The sequence below is a fragment of the Equus asinus genome, chromosome 3 (assembly GCF_041296235.1).
Source record: "Equus asinus isolate D_3611 breed Donkey chromosome 3, EquAss-T2T_v2, whole genome shotgun sequence".
NCBI classification, from domain to species: Eukaryota; Metazoa; Chordata; class Mammalia; order Perissodactyla; family Equidae; genus Equus; species Equus asinus.
Window position 1 is genome coordinate 45,132,682 of NC_091792.1, and position 20,085 is coordinate 45,152,766.

General features: G+C 34.8%; 1 protein-coding gene across 14 annotated transcripts in view; it reads left to right on the plus strand.

The window, feature by feature from the left end:
- Window positions 1-20,085, plus strand: part of RXFP1 (relaxin family peptide receptor 1) — a 114,294-nt gene that overhangs the window by 85,440 nt on the left and 8,769 nt on the right. For 6 of the 14 annotated variants that reach the window (XM_070504981.1, XM_070504975.1, XM_070504986.1 and 3 more), the window contains 8 exons: window positions 1,549-1,620; window positions 3,755-3,826; window positions 8,796-8,867; window positions 12,285-12,356; window positions 13,228-13,299; window positions 15,610-15,839; window positions 18,610-19,020; window positions 19,726-19,944. In XM_070504981.1, coding sequence (XP_070361082.1) covers window positions 1,549-1,620; window positions 3,755-3,826; window positions 8,796-8,867; window positions 12,285-12,356; window positions 13,228-13,299; window positions 15,610-15,839; window positions 18,610-19,020; window positions 19,726-19,944 — 1,220 coding nt within the window. The remainder of the gene's footprint in view (window positions 1-1,548; window positions 1,621-3,754; window positions 3,827-8,795; window positions 8,868-12,284; window positions 12,357-13,227; window positions 13,300-15,609; window positions 15,840-18,609; window positions 19,021-19,725; window positions 19,945-20,085) is intronic. The other 8 variants (XM_070504985.1, XM_070504982.1, XM_070504976.1 and 5 more) reach the window with 2 other exon arrangements.

The following is a 20,085-nucleotide window of genomic DNA, read 5'->3' on the forward strand; positions in this document are numbered from 1 at the left end:
CAACATTCATTATGAGACGTCAAAAACCTTGGCCAACCCTAACGACCAAAAAAAGTAGTGCTATTATAAGTGCTTAGTTTTCAATGCAATAGAATAATAGAAATTTTTCTTTAGAAGCATGATCAAGATTTAAGATTTTCACACAATATTCCACATTGTACATAAATTCTGCCTACAAAATTCTTGAGTTATGGTATATTGCCTCTGCTAAATATCTGTAATGATAAAAGGCTTATTCTCTGAACACCATAGATTGTGAACTTAAATTTGAAATGTTTCGGGGCCTTCAACCAGTAAATCTAATTTTGCAATCTGATGCAAACAGAAAATCCCTATGATATCTTCCACAGCCTGGCTTCAAATATCTCTCTTATTTTGCTCTTCTCTGTTATAAATACATCCTTTTCTTCAACTGACTTGACTTCCAGACTCTTTACATCCAGATCTTCCAGATATACTTTGATTTGTTGACGTCTATTTTTATTGCAGTGCCCAAAATAAAACTGACTTATCTCAGATGTAGTCTAGCCAGTAGAACATAGACACTTCTGTTAATGATACCCATGTTTCCCTTACAGATTTTAGTAGCTGTTTCACGGTTCAGCTCATATACTTTAGTCATTACTATTCCTGAATAGCTTTATATTGTATGGTGACCAGTAATCTAAGTGTTGGGGTAGACTGAGTAGATTTAAGGACCAGCGTTTACTTTTGAAAGTAAATTTTTAACCTCAGCTAACTCTCTGTTCTACAAACTTCCACCATAAACCTAACGATACGATAAAAGAGAGTCAATAAAAGAATACCTTCATGATAACCACGGAGAAGAGACAATAAAACATAAATTTTCTGACTAATTTTGCTGCTCAGCCCAGACTCCTATTAATGATGGAGCATCTCACAGCCTGGGGGCTCAAGCGGGGTCTAGATGCATCTCCCTGAATTGGGAGTGGAAACCCAAGGACGGCCTGAGGATCTCCCTCTGCACTGGCCTCTGTGGCAATATAATAAAGCAAACAAGGGTGTTCTCAGTGGTAAAAGGCTATTGAGAATTTTTTCTGGGGAGAGTTTAGGCAAGAGAGGTAGAGGCTAAATGTTGTTTTGGCAGTAGCAGCTTCTGCAGCAATAACAGAATCTTCTGCAGGCTCTAGCAAAACAGGATCACGCTGCTTAGAGAAATGCCATCAGTAACTCTGGACAGATGCTTGATACAGTTCTTTTGTAAATATCTGTTAGTAAGGTAAGTATTTACCATAACAAAGGTTTTCACTTTGACTTCTCATTCTCTTCATATTTCTCAGGATGACATATGTGCCCATATGAACACATGATACAGATGTGACTCAAAAGTTTTTTACTTTTGACCCAGAAAAAGAAACATTATATATATATAATTTCAGCTATTACGTGTGTGGCTGTATGTAAGAATCTATATGAAATAAACAGTATGTGAAAAAAGATTTTATTAGAAAGCAAGTAATTCTCAATCAATTTATTTCTGTCTATGATTAAAATTTAGCCTTATCATCTTTTATCTTTGTGTTTCAGGGACTTTGAAGGCAACCATTTTCATAATTTGAGAAATTTGACTTTCATTTCCTGCAGTAATTTAACTGTTTTGTAAGTAATGGTCTATCCTTTTCAAATAATGTTATACCTCTTTATAAACAAAATGAATCATTTATGTGAACAGAAGCTAGCATAAACATGCATAGTCATTAAGGCAAGTGTTCACTCTTGACTTGAAGTTTTTTGAAATCAAAGCATGTGGGCAAAATTATTGAAGTTCAAACAAAGGGTAACCACAGATTCATACCATATATGAACCATCACAGTGGCACTGTATCAGCTAAGACCTGTTTTTCTCAAACTTAAATAATACCCATTTTATTGGAAAGAAATTCCCATGGACCGCCTAGAATCTATCCTTGGATCTCAACTTGAGAAACACTAAGGTAAAGTCCTAATCTATAAGAATGTTTGCCCTTTTCAAATTACTACTGTAAAGATTGTGGGAAAAAATCTAATTACAATCAAAGTGAAAGAAAAAATCTGCGGAATGTCCACGCCCCTGAGTATATAATTGTGGTCACCAGGATAAGCCTTAGAATATTATTGAGTGTAATTTTCTCTTTATGCCTCTCTGGCCTTTTTTTTTTTTTTTTTGATTCTTCTCCCCAAAGCCCCCAGTACATAGTTGTGTATTCTAGTTGTAGGTCCTTTTGTTTGTGGCACATGGGACGCCACCTCAACATGGCCTGACAACCAGTGCCATGTCTGCACCCAGGATCTGAAGCGGAGAAACCCTGGGCCCCCGAAGCAGAGCACTCGAACTTAACCACTCGGCAACGGGGCCGGCCCCTTCCCTGGCCTATTTTAAATTTCCATTGTCTCTTCCACGAAAGTGAAGGATGCTGGGCCTTCCTTCAATATAAAAATACAACCGCCTCATTCACAGTTTATTTTTCCAGAACAGTATTTTTCAAACTGTGGGTTGCAACTCACAAGTGAGTAATAAAAGCAATGTAGTATGCCCTGACTAGCATTTTTTAAATGAAATGGAATTTATTAAATTGAATAAAAATATCAGAGTGCAATTGAGATAATGTATTGTTTCATGAATCTTAGGTTGTGTGGGTGTATTTTATGTCCCAATGTAAAATGCATTTTTTTTTACTATAGGTTAACATGGGAAAAGTTTGAAAACCATTATACTAGAACACATAGGACCCCTTTGTTTAGGCAGTGCAATAGCTACCATGGATACAACAATAATTTTTCTCCAATTATGCCCCCCATTGCAATGGGTTCAAAGCCACTGAAATATGTGAACTCTTCTGCAGAGAGTTCCGCAGTCTTCAGATGCAGGATGCTCTGTATCAGTCGTGCAAAACAGTTCACACTAATTACCCAAAGGAAATCAAATTGCACCTAAAGGACATATACCAAGTAGATAGCCAAAAAACTTAGAACTTCTTTTCTATCCTACTTGTATTTGTTTTCAAAGGAACCTTTGGATGAAGAAATCATTTGTGAGTTTCCTCTTGGCAAGGGCTTGTGCTTTTCTGGTCCAGGGATATTGGGAAAATGTAGTAATGGTTTGGAGTGCTGGGAGGAAATAAATATTTAAGGATGGTACAAGGCCAACTTCCAGACATGTCACACAATGTTTAAAGAATTGGAAATACTTTAAGACTTTTCTATGAGTTAGTCCTTTATGCTTGCTCATAACACGTGACTTTAGCGCAGAAATGAATTGTCGAGAGTAAAAGTCTGATTCAACATCCCAAACTAGAGATAATCTGAATTGGTCCAATTTAGGTTAGACTTCTTAGGCAACTCCACCCTAAATCACATCAACTACCAAATGTGTATGAGTGAGCGATATCGTGTCCGGGGTATTTGTTAGACAGACGTGCTACACAGACTGAAGAGGCAACTCAAAAACATCTTCCTGTGCTCTGGGTTGTATGATACTTAGTCTCTGTTCTCAAGAGTTGAGGTTTTCACTATTTCTCTTTTCTATTTCACTTAAAATTTTGAATAATATTTTATTTTTATCGTCATTAAAGGATTTGGGAAATTTAAGATTAAAATTAGATTGGGTAATTTATCATACGACTTCAAAATATCTTGGTGTGAAAAATGCACTATGTATAATTATCTGTGCTTTTGCAGGCTGTTAATCTCCTCTCTAATAGCACATTTATCAGTTACCTCAAGAAGCTACAACATATTTTTGTTTTACTTTCAGGGTAATGAGGAAAAACAAAATTAATCAGCTAAATGAGAACACTTTTGCACCCCTCCAGAAACTAGATGAATTGTAAGTTTGATTAAACATATATTGATAAGAACTTCCTTTCCACTGTTTTAGTTCATAGTTGTTTCACATATGTGCTTTTATACATTTAAGGAATATTTCTTTTCTCTTTACCTAGCATTATTTATATACACCCTGAGCCACAAAGGAATCCTGATAGTTTACAAAAATACACATAAAAGAAAAAACATATAATAAATATTTGAGAAAAGTGAGATAAAGGAAATATAGCTGCAGAGAAAAAATAAAGTCAGGGTAAAAGTAATCTATAAAATACATCCTACATCCCTCTGTCCCTCTGCTAGTGAGGGACAGAAAATTTGTCTTTAAGTTTCCTAGGGGGTTAGGATTCAGAGACCATAAGGGTAAAAAGACACCAGTTTGCTGGTTCTAAAACCAAAGGATAATCTTGGATTTATAAGGAAATTGGATACTTCCTTGGATAACATTCCAACCTATGATAACAGAAGAGGGAGAGAAGTTGACAACTACTTATAATGTCCCTTTTTAAGATCAATGACACACTTCCAAAGAGCATTAAGACAACTCTGTGATGAACCAAAACCTTGTGGTCCAAGTACATAGTGACTTATTGTAACAATAAAATGTATGTAGAACAATGGATGAAGTGCATGTTCCTCAAAGAATTTTTTATTTTTTTAGTATTAATTTTATCAATTGGGTTTTTGCTAAAGTTTGGACTAGCAACTTGTTCGATTTTGTGTTTCTGGAAAGAATATAGACTGTGGACAGATCTACGTGTTTTGACAATTAGCTGGGCTGGCCATTGATTTATTAGAACTTTACCATAAAAATTAAGGAATATAACTAGAATGTTTCTCTGGACACACTACCTGTGTACTGAAATAAGTGGAGGGAATACATATGTCACAAGCAGGAACACTCCTCAAGAAACAATCCTGCTTTCTGCTCTGAAACATTTAATAAACCAGCCATTGAAACTGCAGCATTTTTTCTGTAACCATTAACCTCAAACGTTTTTCGGTAGGCAGTACCAATCATTCAGAAAATGTGTGAAAAAATCTCAAGAGACATTAGAACCAAGCATCTGTTTTAACAATTCCTGGTATCTGGCAATTGAACCATATCGTCAGCATATAGGAAATTATTTTATTTTCATTAGTAGGGAAAGGTTCACGCAGGTGATCCAAAGGTATTATCTAGCCATCAAAATACAAGTTAGTCTAGGGGTCCATAGTTTTCCTTGTGTTATCCTACTTGCAACTACTCTCTGAATATAAGAAGGCAATTCCTCCAAATCCTAACCTTCTTGGTGGTGGTAAGGTACAGGTTTTATGCAAGTATCAGTAACCAGCAGTGAACATGGAACACAAACAGCTTAGTCCATAACCAGTGCTAATCCAGGTTCAGGGGTAAAGAAAAGGGCAACAATAACTACAGAGAAGGTAATGAAGGCCAATAATTAGTTTTACCTAAAGCCTGCCTTATCCCATATTAACCACTGGCCTGAAAAATCAGATTTACAAGGATAAAAATGGCATGCTTTCTAAGAGGTGATGGTTTTAAATGGCTGGGTTTAGATCTAAAATAAGAGGATGAATCTCCTTTTGAGAGAGGATTGACTATACTCTGTGCCGCCTCAGGCTTGATCACACCAAAAGAGTTAATGAGGGCAAATAAATTGGCAGCAATCAGGATTCACTTGTCACAGTAGACTTTAAGTAGCTCTGGTGGCAGGAAATCTTTGCCACGTGCTTGATTTAACTTGTGCTTTTAACATCAACTACTCTAGGTGATAATGTGTTTCCTCAGTGAATCCAGAAATGGACCTGGAGTCCAGTTAAGTTTAGACCAACTTTCCTAAACCGAAACTGAGAAAATGGTCGTTTTACGTGTCACTTAGGATCTAGGCCATTACGCGATTCATGCTGTAAGAACCATATGTCAGAATTATCTCCAATAGCCGAAACCAGCACTCCCACCAGAAACTATTGAATGTGACATTTGGAGTTTTAATATGCTAGTGGACTACTCTAAATCTGTTTTTCACATCACCTTGCTAATATGACCAATATTTTACTTGGCTTCTCATACAAGGAACTGAAATTGTGCTCCCTCTTTTACCCAAATGTGAAACAGACAGATTCGTCTGTTAATAGTCTTCTAATTGGGGATAGAAAGAATAGCTAAAACTAAAACTAAGATAGAAACTGGATAACCCAAGATGAATAGGTATAGTTCTCGTACTCAAAGAACTCACAGCCTTCAGAAGGGAAGCACATACGTACAGAAATAGTTTCAATATAACGTTATGCATGATGTATGTATCATATGTGCTACTGTTCCCACCCAAGGCGGGGGAGGTCATCTGCCCATCACAAAACATGCCAATAGTCGAGAGGCAAGGTGTAGGAGAGAAAGGGTTTTATTACAGCTTGCTAGCAAAGAGGAAGATGGCTAACTAATGTCCAAAAGAACCAACTTACACAACAATGACTACAAGCCAGTTATATAGGGGGCAGGTCTCCAGATAGGGGAGGCATCTGGTCTGCAGATGGTGGGGCAGACATCTGGTCTTAGTTCCTGTAATCTTTTATTTTACTGGATATGCATCAGAGATCGGAGCAACATCCTATACACTGATCTTTCACTTGTCATAGATGGTCTCTATCAGCATAGGGGTCATGATAATGACCAGGGGTTATCATATTCCTAAGGAACTCAAAAGGACAAAGTTATCAACTTATTGTAGCTGAGAGGGGCCGTAAAATCTACAGAGCACGTATATCTCCTGGAGAGTGCATGTCCAGCTGTGTAGTTAATCAGAGGTCATTCAAAGTTACAATATGGTTTCTTTGCTGTGATTTGGCTTCCCTTATGTCAACCTTGTGTTGAGCCGGTATCACTGTGATAGAAGTGTGCACAAGGAGTATATGAGAGAACAGACAAAAGAATGCCTAACCTCTCTGGTCACAGGGGAGTGACATTTGAGCAGAATCTTGAAGGACAAATAGAAATTCACCAGGACAAGAAGAAAATCTTATTACAGGCAGAAGGAAGCACCCAGGCAAAAACATGAAGGTTAGAACACTGAAGTGCATTCAGGCCATGGTGAAAGTCATTGTGACTGAGTAGAAAGTGGTAGGAAATGAAGCTGGAAAGATAGAGTGGCTACATATTTAGATAATTAATGATATTTTATGATACACTAAACAGTTTTGATTTTATCTTCTAGGCAACAGGGAGCTATTGAAAGATTTCAAGAAAGGGATGAAATTTTAGAAAGATTCCTTTGATTGTCAAATCAGAACAATCTATCTTAGACAATTCACGTATAAACATGTAAATAACAAAAATAATCTCAAAGTTCAGTTTGCAATATGAAAATAAAACATTTACAGCAAAGACATTTATAATACGTATTAGGTTATATTAGCTACTTATTTTTAGTTTTAAAAACTCAGTCTAGGGACCGGCCCCGTGGCTGAGTGGTTAAGTACACGCGCTCTGCTTCACTGGCCCTAGGCTCATCAGGCCACGCTCAGGCAGTGTCCCACATGTCACAACTAGACGGACCCACACTAAAAAATATACAACTATGTACTGGGGGGATTTGGGGAGAAAAAGCGGAAAAAAAAAAAAAGAAAGATTGGCAACAGTTGTTAGCTCAGGTGCCAATCTTTAAAAAAAAAAACTCAGTCTAAAACTATCCTGCCCTTCAAAGTTGAACAATCTAACTTTTGACTTATAAACACTCCAATTTACATAACAAATAGATCTATTCTCCTAACTCTCCCTGTGGCATCTAAGAGGATTTGGAGATGGATAGGGAAAGAGGTTAGGTTTTCTCTTAGTATCTCTTGATCACATTGGAGAACTCAAGCCTATTGAAACACTATCTCGTTTAGAAGAATCTGAGGCTTTTCTCACGAGAGCTGCCACTGTCAAAACTACCACAATAGCTGCTACTGTCAAAAACCTTCTTACTGCTAAGCTACAAGGTCATACCATACTAGGCAGCCCAACCTCCATATATACATAAGGAAACACGCAAAATATCCTGCCCCAGGAATGTATGAGATCCTGTGTATACCAGCTGTGAAAGAAACTTACATCTGAAATAATCCACTTCCATTTGAAAATCATAGTGAACCCAAGCAAAAGAAAAAATTAAGGCTCCAAACCTTAATCCTCCTCTAACATGGAAGAAAGGAAAGAAGGAAAAGAGAGAAGGAGGGAAAGGAAAAAGGGGCACAACACACATATTAGTTGAATTAGAAAATTGTATTGTTAGAACCAGATCAAATACTGTTGATGCAAAATAACCAATAACCATTCTATAAGTAAGAGAGATAAGGTGAGTTTTACTTGAGCCAAGGTGAGGATTATAACCTGAGAAGACAGTTTCCACAAAGGAAGAAAATTATCTGGAGAAGTATGTTTTCAGTACATTCTTATACCTTTTTAGAACAAAGAACATACATTAAACATGCTCAGGACATATATTCATCAAAGTTCCAAAGAGGCATTCAGTTACAAATTAGCAGGTCAATATGACCCTGATGTCGAGAAAGGGACTAATAGGGGCATTATCAATAGGGCATTACCAATAAGACGTAGAAGGGGAAGTATGCATTCTTAAGAGAGTGCATTCTATAGTGGTTAAAGCAATATGTGTCTGATAGGCCATACGTAAGGCTTTAGCTGCAGCCGAATGGGTTTTGAGCCAGAAGTTACCCCATATACCTCAATATGCGAAAACCTCTTGTAAATACCATCAAGTATTTGTCTCTGAGTGAGTGATGGAAGGGGACAAAATATTATTGTCTTTTGCCATTTCACTCCCTTTTTAAAAAATTTAGACTTCTGGTAATTAATATAACTCATTAATAGCATTGTTAAAAAGTTGTATAATAGTTTCCTAATAAGTTACAGATTAATGAATAAAGTCTGAAGAAATAATATACCATGTTTGCATTTATTTCCCTAGGGATTTAGGAAGTAATAAGATTGAAAATCTTTCACCGAATGTATTTAAGGATCTAAAGGAGCTCTCACAATTGTAAGACTGATATTAATTTTGTCATTTCATTTCTTTATTTTTTAAATTGTGATAGTGATAGAATATACGTAACATAAAATTTACCATTTCAACAATTTTTAAGTGTACAGTTCAGTGACATTAAGTACATTCACATTGTTGTGCAACCATCACCCATCATCCATCTCTACAACTTTCTCATCTTCCCAAACTGAAACTCCATACATATTAAGCAATAACTCTCCATCATCCCTGTGCACACCAGCATCCCCCACTCCATGTTCTGTCTCTATGAATGTGACTACCCTAGGTACACTATATAGGTGGAATCACTCAATCTTTGTCCTTTTCTGACTGGCTTATTTCCCTTAGCATAATGTCTTCAAGCTTCATCCACGTTGTAGCATGTGTCAGAATTTCTGAATATTATTATCCTGAATAATAATATTATTTCAATTAATTATTAATATTTATTTATTTTTAATTATTCATTTTACATATTTTATATTATATAAATATTATATAAATTTTATAAGTCAAAATATTTTATATTATATATTATTTATATTATATAATGTATAATACATAATATGTAACTATATTATATATTAATATATAAAATATATATAGATATTTATATATAAAATATAACATATAATAAAATATATAAAATAATATATAAATTATAAAATATATAAATATAAGTATACATTATTTAAATATAAATATTATATATATTATAAATTAATTATTAATAATTAATTGAAATATTATTCTAAATCATAATCCACTGTCTGTATATACTACATTGTGTTTATTCATTCATTCATTGATGAACACTTGGGTTGCTTCTACCTTTCAACTATTGGAGTGGCACTACTATGAATATGGGTGTACAAATATCTGTTTGAGATCTTGCTTTCAATTCTTTTTTGGTGTATAGCCCCAGAAGTAAAATTGCTGGATCATACAGTAATTCTATTTTTAATTTTTTGAGGAAATACCATACTGCTTTCCATAACAGCTACATCATGTTGCATTCCCACCAGAAGTGCACAAGGATCCCAATTTCTTTACATCTTCGACAACACTCATTTTCTGTTTTTTTGGTAATAGTCACGCTAATGGATATGAAATGGTATCTCATTGTGTTTTTGATTTGCATTTCCCTAATGTTTAACGATGTTGAGCATCTATTTCACGGGCTTATTAATCATTTGTATATCTTCTTTGAGAACGTCTAGTCTTTTGCCCATTTTTTAATTGGGTTGTTTGTTTTTATATATTTTTGTATATATTTTATTATATATATAATATATTTTACATTATATTTTTTATATATTTTTGTCTTCATATATTTTAGATATTAAATCCTTTTTAAATATATGATTTTCAAATATTTTCTCCCATTCTCCAGGTTGTCTTTTCACTCTGTTGATAGTGTTCTTCAATGCAAAAAAGTTTTTAATTTAGATGTAGCCCAGTCTTTCAATTTTTTCTGTTGTTGCCTGTGCTTTTGGTGTCATATACAAGAAATCATTGCCTAAACCAATGCCATGAAGATTTTCCCCTATGTTTTCTTCTAACAATGTTATAGTTTTAGCTTTTATATTTAGGTCTTCAATCTATTTTGAGTTAATTTTGTACATAGTGTAAGCTAAGGGTCTAAGTTCATTTTTTTGCATGTGGATATCTATCTGGTTTTCCCAGCACCATTTGTTGAAGAGACTGTCCTTTCCCCATTGAATGGTCTTGGCACCTTTGTTGAAAATTATTTGACCATATAAACAAGAATTTATTCCTGAGTTCTCTCTCCTATTCCATTGGTCTACATGTCTGTCTTTATGCCAGTACCACACAGTTTTGATTACTGTAGCTTTATAGTAAGTTTTAAATTCAGGAAGTGTGAGACCTCCAAATTTGTTCTTCTTTTTCAAGATTGTTTTAGCAATTTAGGCTCCCTTGAGATTCCATATAAATTTTAGGATAGATTTTCCTATTTCAGCAAAAAATATCATTGGGACTTTAATAGAGATTGCACTGAATCTGTAGATTGCTTTGTAGTATTGACACGTAGAATCTGTAGTATTGACATCTTATTGATATTAAGTCTGCCAATCTGTAAACACAGAATGTCTTTCCATTTATTGTGTTCTTTAATTTCTTTCAGCAGCATTTTGTTTTCAAAGTACAAGTCTTTCACCTTTAGTTTACTCCCAAGTATTTTGTTCTTTTGATACCATCATAAAATGGAATCAATTTCCTTTTTTTTTTCAGATTGTTCATTGTTACTGTATAGAAATGAATTTGATTTTTGTGTGTTGCTTTTGTATTTGGAAACTTTGCTGAATTTGTTTATTAGTTCTAACAGTTTTGTGTGTGTGCATGAAATCTTAAAGATTTTCTATGCGTGAGATTGTGTCATCAGTGAACAGAGATAATTTTGTCTTCCTTTCCAATTTGAATGCCTTTTATTTCTTTTTCTTGCCTAATTACTCTGGCTAGGACTTTCAGTACTACGTTGAATAGAAGTGGTGAAAGCAGGCATCCCTGTCTTGGTATTGATTTTAGAAGAAAGGCTCTAGGTCTTTTACCGTTGAATATGACGTTAGCTGTGGGCTTTCACATATGGCCTTTATTATGTTAAGATAGTTCTCTTCCATTCCTAGATTGTTGAGTCCACTTTGTTTCTTTTATACAATTCATTTTTTATTGTCATTCTTCCTCTCTTTCCTGCTTCCTGTAATTACCACCCTCCAACAACTCCTCCCTCACCCACCTAACTAATGGTCTAATCTAGAATAAATTTCTTAAAGAGAGATCTTGCCCTGAGAAGCTCCTTTTAACCAATGATTCTTGTTTCAAGGTGTTGTTTTACAAAGATTCTGAAATTTTCTCTGTTTAAATTCACATGTACTGTCACTGTTCTATGTGTCTTTGTTCTTAGCTCTAGCCTTCTACTTTTCATTTAATGCTTCACAAATCCCTAGTACAATATGCCACCTTTGACATAAGATTTATTGTAAAAAATATTCAATGTGACTCCATTAATTCAAATTGTGACTAAATGAGATTTTTTAAGAGAATTTAAACCACCTCTGCTCCTAGGCATGTGAAGTAGGTGTGATTTCTCTCTGGGTACCCTACCACTTCTCTGGTGGGAGCCATTTCTTGACAACTCCACCTTTATGCCCATGTTGTCTTCCCTCTCTCTCTATCATGAACACAATCATAGAGTCCTTACTAACAGCTAGGCATTGTTCTAAGTGTTTTATCTCCATTAATTCATTTAAATGTCCAATGAACCCTGTGAGGCAAGTGTTATTACTGTACTTTTGTTGCTAATGTTTAAAAGTAACCCAAAGTCAACAGACATACTTTCTCTTTACTCAAGCAGTTTCTAGAAGTGACCTACTGTTGCTTTTTTTAAAAAAACAGGAATCTTTCCTATAATCCAATCCAGAAAATTCAAGAAAACCAATTTGATCACCTTGTCAAACTCAAGTCTCTGTAAGTATACACCTGTGGGGATCGTTTTATGATAAAATTGTTATTTATATATTACTAGCTAATAAATTCTATAAAATAAGATTTATGGAATATTTCAAATCAGAAGCTTTATTCCCAGGATATTAATTAAGTTCCACAAAAACATATAAGATGAGTGCTTGCTGGACTATAAACAAACAGCTATTAGTTTTATCTTACATGTTTATAAACTAAAAATTAGATAATGATGAATCATTTTATGTTTTCCTATAATCACCAGGAGCTTATATTGGATTGTTTGCTTTGATCCTCTGAAGGCATCTATGCATGTTCATTCCTCCATTAGCACTGGATATCTAAGAATTCATTATAGCCATCTTTACTCCAAGATGGAATATTATAGATTATATAAATCTTTACTTGCACAACACACACATACAAAAAAATTCTTTTAGGATCTAATAATTGCCTTAAAAAGATAAGCTTCAGTTCATTTAAATGTTCCCTCAGTAAAATGGCATTTTATTAGAAAAACATATTTAAAAATTATTAGAAAAATTTCAAAAATGTAAAACTCCTCTGCTACTGTAATATTGTCTAAAGGATAATGCTTGTTCCTTTATTCCACAAATATTTATTGAGTAATTACTGTGCACAAAGCATTGTGCCATGATCTATGAGGATCTAAAAATTTCAAATAGGGGAGATATATATGTATAAATAACAGAATCCAAAAGAAATTGAGGAAGTACCTAGAGCAGGCTGAGTATGAATGTTTGGTTCAGAATAAGTATTAACTAACAGCATTTTATTAAATTGTCCTTCACAAAAACTCATTTTATTATACCCTGTATAATATATGTTATTTTGACAATTAATTTGATATTTTTAGCAGCCTAGAAGGAATTGAAATTTCAAATATCCAACAAAGGATGTTTAGACCTCTTATGAATCTCTCTCACATGTAAGCAGATATTTTTCTTGTTCTTCACCTTGATTTTAAATTTTTATGTGTCCACACCTATTGTGCTAATACATCCATACCCAATGCAGCCAATCTATTAACATTTTCTACTGACTGATTTGCCTAAACAATAATTAACTCTTAAAGTGTTTATACTGGGCAGGATTACTTTTAGTTTTCCATGGTTTGGTAAAATCAAAGGAGAGCTTTTGAACGTCAGAGAACACGAGTGTGGAGGGAACCCACTGAGTCCTGTAAGTTCTCCTCAGCTCTGTTACCATTTATACACTTTGATGTTTGCCTAATGAGCTAGTAATTTGTACACATGGTGTAAGCGCTACCAGAAGAAGTAGGAATTTATATAAACAACATAAGATAATTATAAATAAATAATTCCTGTAAATGGAGGAAGGTAAGGAGAAATCCTCCTTAGTGAAAATTGCCCCAAGGTCAGGGCACGATTGGAGCAAGTGTGTACGGATAAGACAGAAACTTTGAAAAATCTTTTATTCTAACAGTGTGTCTCATTGTACCATCGATTACATGCTTTAGAAACATTTTCTTTAATTGAATGCAATCCTATAGCAGGTATTAGAATGACCTCCAGGGTAATTAATTCTCAATAATCTAGAAAGTGTTGAGTCAGCCACCACCACTCTGTGATCTTGCTTATATTTTAAGTCTAACACAGTACACTCTACTTTTGTTCTTTATAATTCCTTAGAGAGAATGCTTATAAAAGTTTCCTTGGTTCTACACAACACTCTGACTAAATTAAACAAAAGAGTTTATTGAAAGGAAATGGCGAAGCTCACAAACTCCAAGGAACAGACTTGAATTGGGCAGAAACCATGGCAGACCTAGGCATCTGGGCAGCAGGAGTTAATCAACAGGACAATATCCTGTAATTGCCGAGCTTTTATCTTGTATTACTACACCTCTTTACACTATGAAGATCATTCATATTTTTTGCCAGAGTACATGGCTTTAGAGATAAATAGATCTAATTTGAATCTCAATTACTACATTTATTAGAAAATTTCCTAGCAAATAATTTGCCTCTATTAAAGATTCATCTCCTCCTATGGTGATACTAATACCTACCTCATGGAGTTCATTTGAGAATTTATTCCTGGTACCTAGAAGATGCTCAATAAATGGTGTTGGTGTTGCTGGTAAAATAGTAGTAATTATTGATTAACCAGATGGTGTCTTTATCAACAAGGGGAGGGAGTCTCTCTATTGGTGAAAGAATTCACTCAACAAATATTTACTGAACACTTTATTACTTACCAAAATCTAATGTAAGAGGCAGGCATGTTAAGAAGTAATTATAGATACATAATAACTTCTATAATAGAAAAGCCATGGAAACACAGAGGAGAAAGCACTTCACTCTTCTCCTGAGGTTAAAAGCAAGATCAGTTGCAGCAACAATAAGAGCCGTGTAACAGTGTATTTACATATGCCAAATACTAAAAACCCAGTAAAAGTTTCCTTGGATGGATTCCTTTGATCCCATGCTAACAGTTTATTTATACAGTCGTGCATTGCTTAACGGCAAGGATACATTCTGAGAAATGTGTCGTTGGGCAAATGTGTCATTGTGCAAACATCAGAGTGTACTTAAATCAAGCACAAGAGAAAATAATGCAGTAAAGAGAGGTGATAAACACAAGATGTAGCAGGCTGTTGCTGGCATAACATGGCATAGTCTTTTACAGTAAACTTTTTTTAAGTAAAAGGAGTAGAAGAGATCTAAAATAATGATTAAGAATATAGAATAGTAAATACATAAACCAGTAACATAGTGTTTATTATCATGTATTATGTACTGTACATAATTGTATGTCCTATATTTTTATATGACTGGCAGTGCAATAGGTCATTTACACCAGAATCACCACAAACACATGAGTAAGGCGTTGTGCTACATTATGATGGCTACGTCATTGGGTAATAGGAATTTTTCAGCTCTATTATAATCTGATGGGACCGCTATCATATGTGTAGTCCCTTGTTGACAGAAAACTCATTATGCAGCACATGACTGTATTCGAAGACATGTCTAACACTGGTATATTCATTATGCCTATTCATTGTTCTCACCCACACATTCTTTTACAGTAAAATCAAGTTAATGAGAATTAAACAAGTTTAAAGCTTCTGGATCCCTAACGTTTGACATTCGTCTGCATCCTACATATAAGACATTTTCTTTCTACTGCGAAAATGTAGAAAATAAATATTAATGTATAGTGACACTGAGTTAAATTTAAAATCTTATTTCACTTTCTCTTTGTGCATCAGATATTTTAAGAAATTCCAGTATTGTAGATATGCACCACATGTTCGCAGCTGTAAACCAAACACGGATGGAATCTCATCCCTAGAGAATCTCTTGGCGAGCATTATTCAGAGAGTCTTCGTCTGGGTTGTATCTGCAGTTACATGCTTTGGAAACATCTTTGTCATTTGCATGCGACCTTACATCAGATCTGAGAACAAGCTGCATGCCATGTCAATCATTTCTCTCTGCTGTGAGTACTTCCTAGTTGAAGAGGAATTATAGTTTTGAAATATACAAAAGCATTGCTATTAGAAAATAATTAAACAGAGTGGTAGAATTATGAGATTTTTAAAATTTCTCTTTATTGCTTATATGTTGTTTTCACATTCACTCCAATGAAAATAAAATTACTTTAGTGATCAGAAAGAAAATTAGTTTTTAGAACCAGCCCTGATGGTTTAGTGGTTAAAGTTCGGCACCGTCCTCACTTCGGTGGCCCAGGTTTATTTCCCCTTCCCAGAACCACGCTACTCATCTGTCAGTTGCCATGCTGTGGCAGCGGCTCACATAGAAGAACTAGAAGGACTTACAACTAGGATATACAACCATGCACTGAGGCTTTGGGGAGGAAAACAAAAAAGAAAGAAAAAGAGGAATATTGACAACAGATGTTAGCTCAGGGTGAATCTTTCCCTGCAAAAAAAACCACAAAAGTATATTTAAAAAAAAGAAAGAAAATAAGCTTTTAAAACGAGGAAATTCAATCACCTTACATAGATTAACGAAGCTCTCATTCATTAGTTTTGTCTCATAGAGAAGCTCTCATTTGTTAGTTTTCTTCTCTGAAGGCATAATATTTTATTAAAGCAAATCTTTTACTATGTAGGTAAACTCTTTTACTGTGAATACAATTGCAACGTTTCATAATCACATTTTTATGTCTAGAGCTGTATTTACTTTTTGTTTGCAGATCCAGTTCATAGATATTGACAGCAAATAGTTGTTTCTCTGGTCTCTGAGCTACTAGAATCTTTTCCCTTCATAATTTTAAGTATTTAAATAAGAAAATGTTTTTAGGTAGTGTTAAATTTTTTCAAAAGTTTTTGAAATGTGTTGCAAGGTATTATACTAAATGAGGACTACAAAAAAATTAAGCAAGAGGGGCTGGCCTCATGGCCGAATGGTTGGGTTCGTGCACTCCACTGCGGGCGGCCCAGTGCTCCAGCGGTTTGAACCCTGGGCATGGACATGGTACCCACTCGTCAGGCCACGCTGAGGCGGCGTCCCACATGCCACAACTAGAAGGACCCACACAACTAAGAATATACAACTATGTACCGGGGGCTTTGGGGAGAAAAAGGAAAAAAATAAAATCTTAAAAAAAAATAAGCAAGAAACCAGTCCTCAGGGTGTTTATAGTGTGGGTCAAGTGGCCTGTAATTTATCTACACTTCCTCAAGCGAGCATTAACCCACGTGATGTTCTACTTTTTTATGTGTGCTGTTCCATGTCTCACCCCTACCCTCATTCAAAGTCTAATGTCTAATTGTTTTTTTCAAGCCACCTAAGAAATAGAACTCAGAAATTATTTACTACTTTGTATTGTTAGCTACAAAATTTTGAGTATGCTCAATTTCCCTGGTGAAGGCTAGACTATAATTTCAGCGTTTAAGGATAAGAGTCAGCTTTATGATTTATACAGTGATGTGATTTTAGGCACTTTGTGTAGAAAGCTTGCACAGTGAAAAAATCTCATTTGCTTTCTAATATGTAATGTGTGCTTAAAAAGCAAATATACTGGGGCCAGCCTGGTGGCATAGTGGTTAAGTTTGCACATTCCACTTTGGCGGCCCAGGGTTCACCAGTTTGGCTCCCGGGCACAAATCTATTTTTTTTTCTTTTCTTTTCTTTTCTTTTCTTTTGAGGAAGATTAGCCCTGAGCTAACATCCACTGCCAATACTCCTCCTTTTGCTGAGGAAGACTGGCCCTGAGCTAACATTTGTGCGCATCTTCCTCCACTTTATATGTGGGTTGCCTGTCACAGCACAGCTTGACAAGTGATGTGTAGGTCCACACCCAGGATCTGAACCAGCAAATCCTGGACCACCAAAGCAGGATATTCGAATTTAACTGCTGTGCCACCGGGCTGGCCCCCGGGCACAGATCTACACACCACTCATCAAGCTATGCTGTGGCCACATGACACATAGAAAATAGAGGAAGATTGGCACAGATTTAGCTCAGCAACAATCTTTCTCAAGCAAAAAAAGGAAGATTGGCAAGAGATGTTAGCTCAGGGCCAATCTTCCTCACCAAAAAAAAAAAAAAGCAAATATACTAAGTAGCGTATCTCACTTACAGCTGATATGAAGGAAGAGGATGCCTAAAAAGAGACAGAGAATGATGTAAAATTAGGAAAAAAGAATCAGACGGAACAGGTTTGCTTAGGCCAGCTCTGGGTAAATAATTCAAGCCCCTCAAAATTGTACTGACTACAAAGTGCTTCATCATTATTCATACCTTCTAAATTATAGACTTCAAAATTCATAGTCATTAGTCTATCACAACAACTTCTGAATTACTTCCTCTGGGATTTTGCATGATGTCCTTATCTTGTTAATTGGGAGAATTTCATTGGAAGTGGTGAACTAAATAATAATATCCCTAATTGAATGCTCAACATAATTGCATTTTATTCATTTATTCAACATTCCTAGGTGATAGGACTAGAATGGAAAACACAACAGACAAGATTCCTGCTCTTAGTCTAGCGTATTAGAGGAAAACAGACGAGAAATGATTTTATAATTAGCTGTAGAGGGTGCTATAAGAGTGGCTATCAAAGAGAGTTCATGAAGAGGTCCTTACTCATAAATGAATTCTTAGAATAAAAATTACCTCCTCCCAAGATAGAGGAAATTTGGCTTATTTTTTTGCCAATATTAAAAATATAACTGCTTATGATAATTTCATTATACCCACTTATTTCTCAAATTTGTGCAATTTACTGTTCCTATAGGTGCTGACTGCCTAATGGGAATATATCTATTTGTGATTGGAGCCTTTGACCTGAAGTTTCGTGGAGAATACAATAAGTATGCACAGCTGTGGATGGAGAGCATTCATTGTCAGCTTGTGGGATCTTTGGCCATTCTGTCCACAGAAGTATCAGTGTTACTTTTAACGTTTCTGACACTGGAAAAATATATCTGCATTGTGTATCCTTTTAGATGTTTAAGACCTGGAAAATGCAGAACAATTACAGTTCTGATTCTCATTTGGATTATTGGGTTTATAGTGGCTCTCATTCCATTGAGCAATAAGGAATTTTTCAAAAACTACTATGGCACCAATGGAGTATGTTTCCCTCTTCATTCAGAAGACACAGAAAGTATTGGAGCCCAGATTTATTCAGTGGCAATTTTTCTTGGTAAGAAATTCTGTATTATAAGCCCTTTCATTCAAATGTTAGACTAAATCACAGTATGAACCTCATTATGCCTTCTAATGCTTACAAATTTTTATTTCAGCTCTAATTGGTTTTTCTCATTGACATTGGGGGTAGATTCTATCAGAATTCCCTGAGGGGAATTTTTTCCTAAATTACCCCTTTATCATATAAATTCCAACATGATGCACCTTAATAAGACAAGACATTAAACATTTGTATTTCATGCATTCACCCTAAAAATACTAAGCAAAATATATTTTAACTCTTTGCCTTTAGAACTTGAACAAACTCAAAGTAGCCACACAAGTCTTTGGCTTGAGAGTAGATATACAAGTGTTTTCTCTTATAAAAAATATTCTCAAAGTATAACTTAAAGTAATTGAATTAGGAAAAAAAATAATACTAGAGAGATTAATTTAATAGACCCAGGATAGTCATTGAATCACTATAATCTCATTTTAAGATGCCATTTTTAAATTAAACATGTCATAATCCTTCATTACTTCACTACTTCAAATTTTTAAAAATGTATGATTTTTGAGTACCTTAGTAATTCTTATGAAGAACAAAAAACATGCTATGTTGTTTGCATCTTCTCCTTAATAACAGCTAAGGGTAAGTTTTCTTTGTTTGTTTTAAAAAAATGTGCATATACATTAACAATAATCTTTGTGTTCTAAACAGGTATTAACTTGGCAGCATTTATCATCATAGTTTTTTCCTATGGAAGCATGTTTTACAGCGTTCATCAAAGTGCTATCACAGCAACTGAAATACGGAATCAAGTCAAAAAAGAGATGATCCTTGCCAAACGGTTTTTCTTTATTGTATTTACCGATGCATTATGCTGGATACCCATTTTTGTACTGAAATTTCTTTCATTGCTTCAGGTAGAAATACCAGGTACAGCTTTCTCTTTTCTTTCTATAAAGAAACAATAAATCTGTTCCTGTAATGTTCCTCTAAGAAAGAAAATTAAGATCCTTAACACTAACTCATTAAGAATTATAAGTCAGAGTTAAATGAACTTCAAGCTTTGTTCAT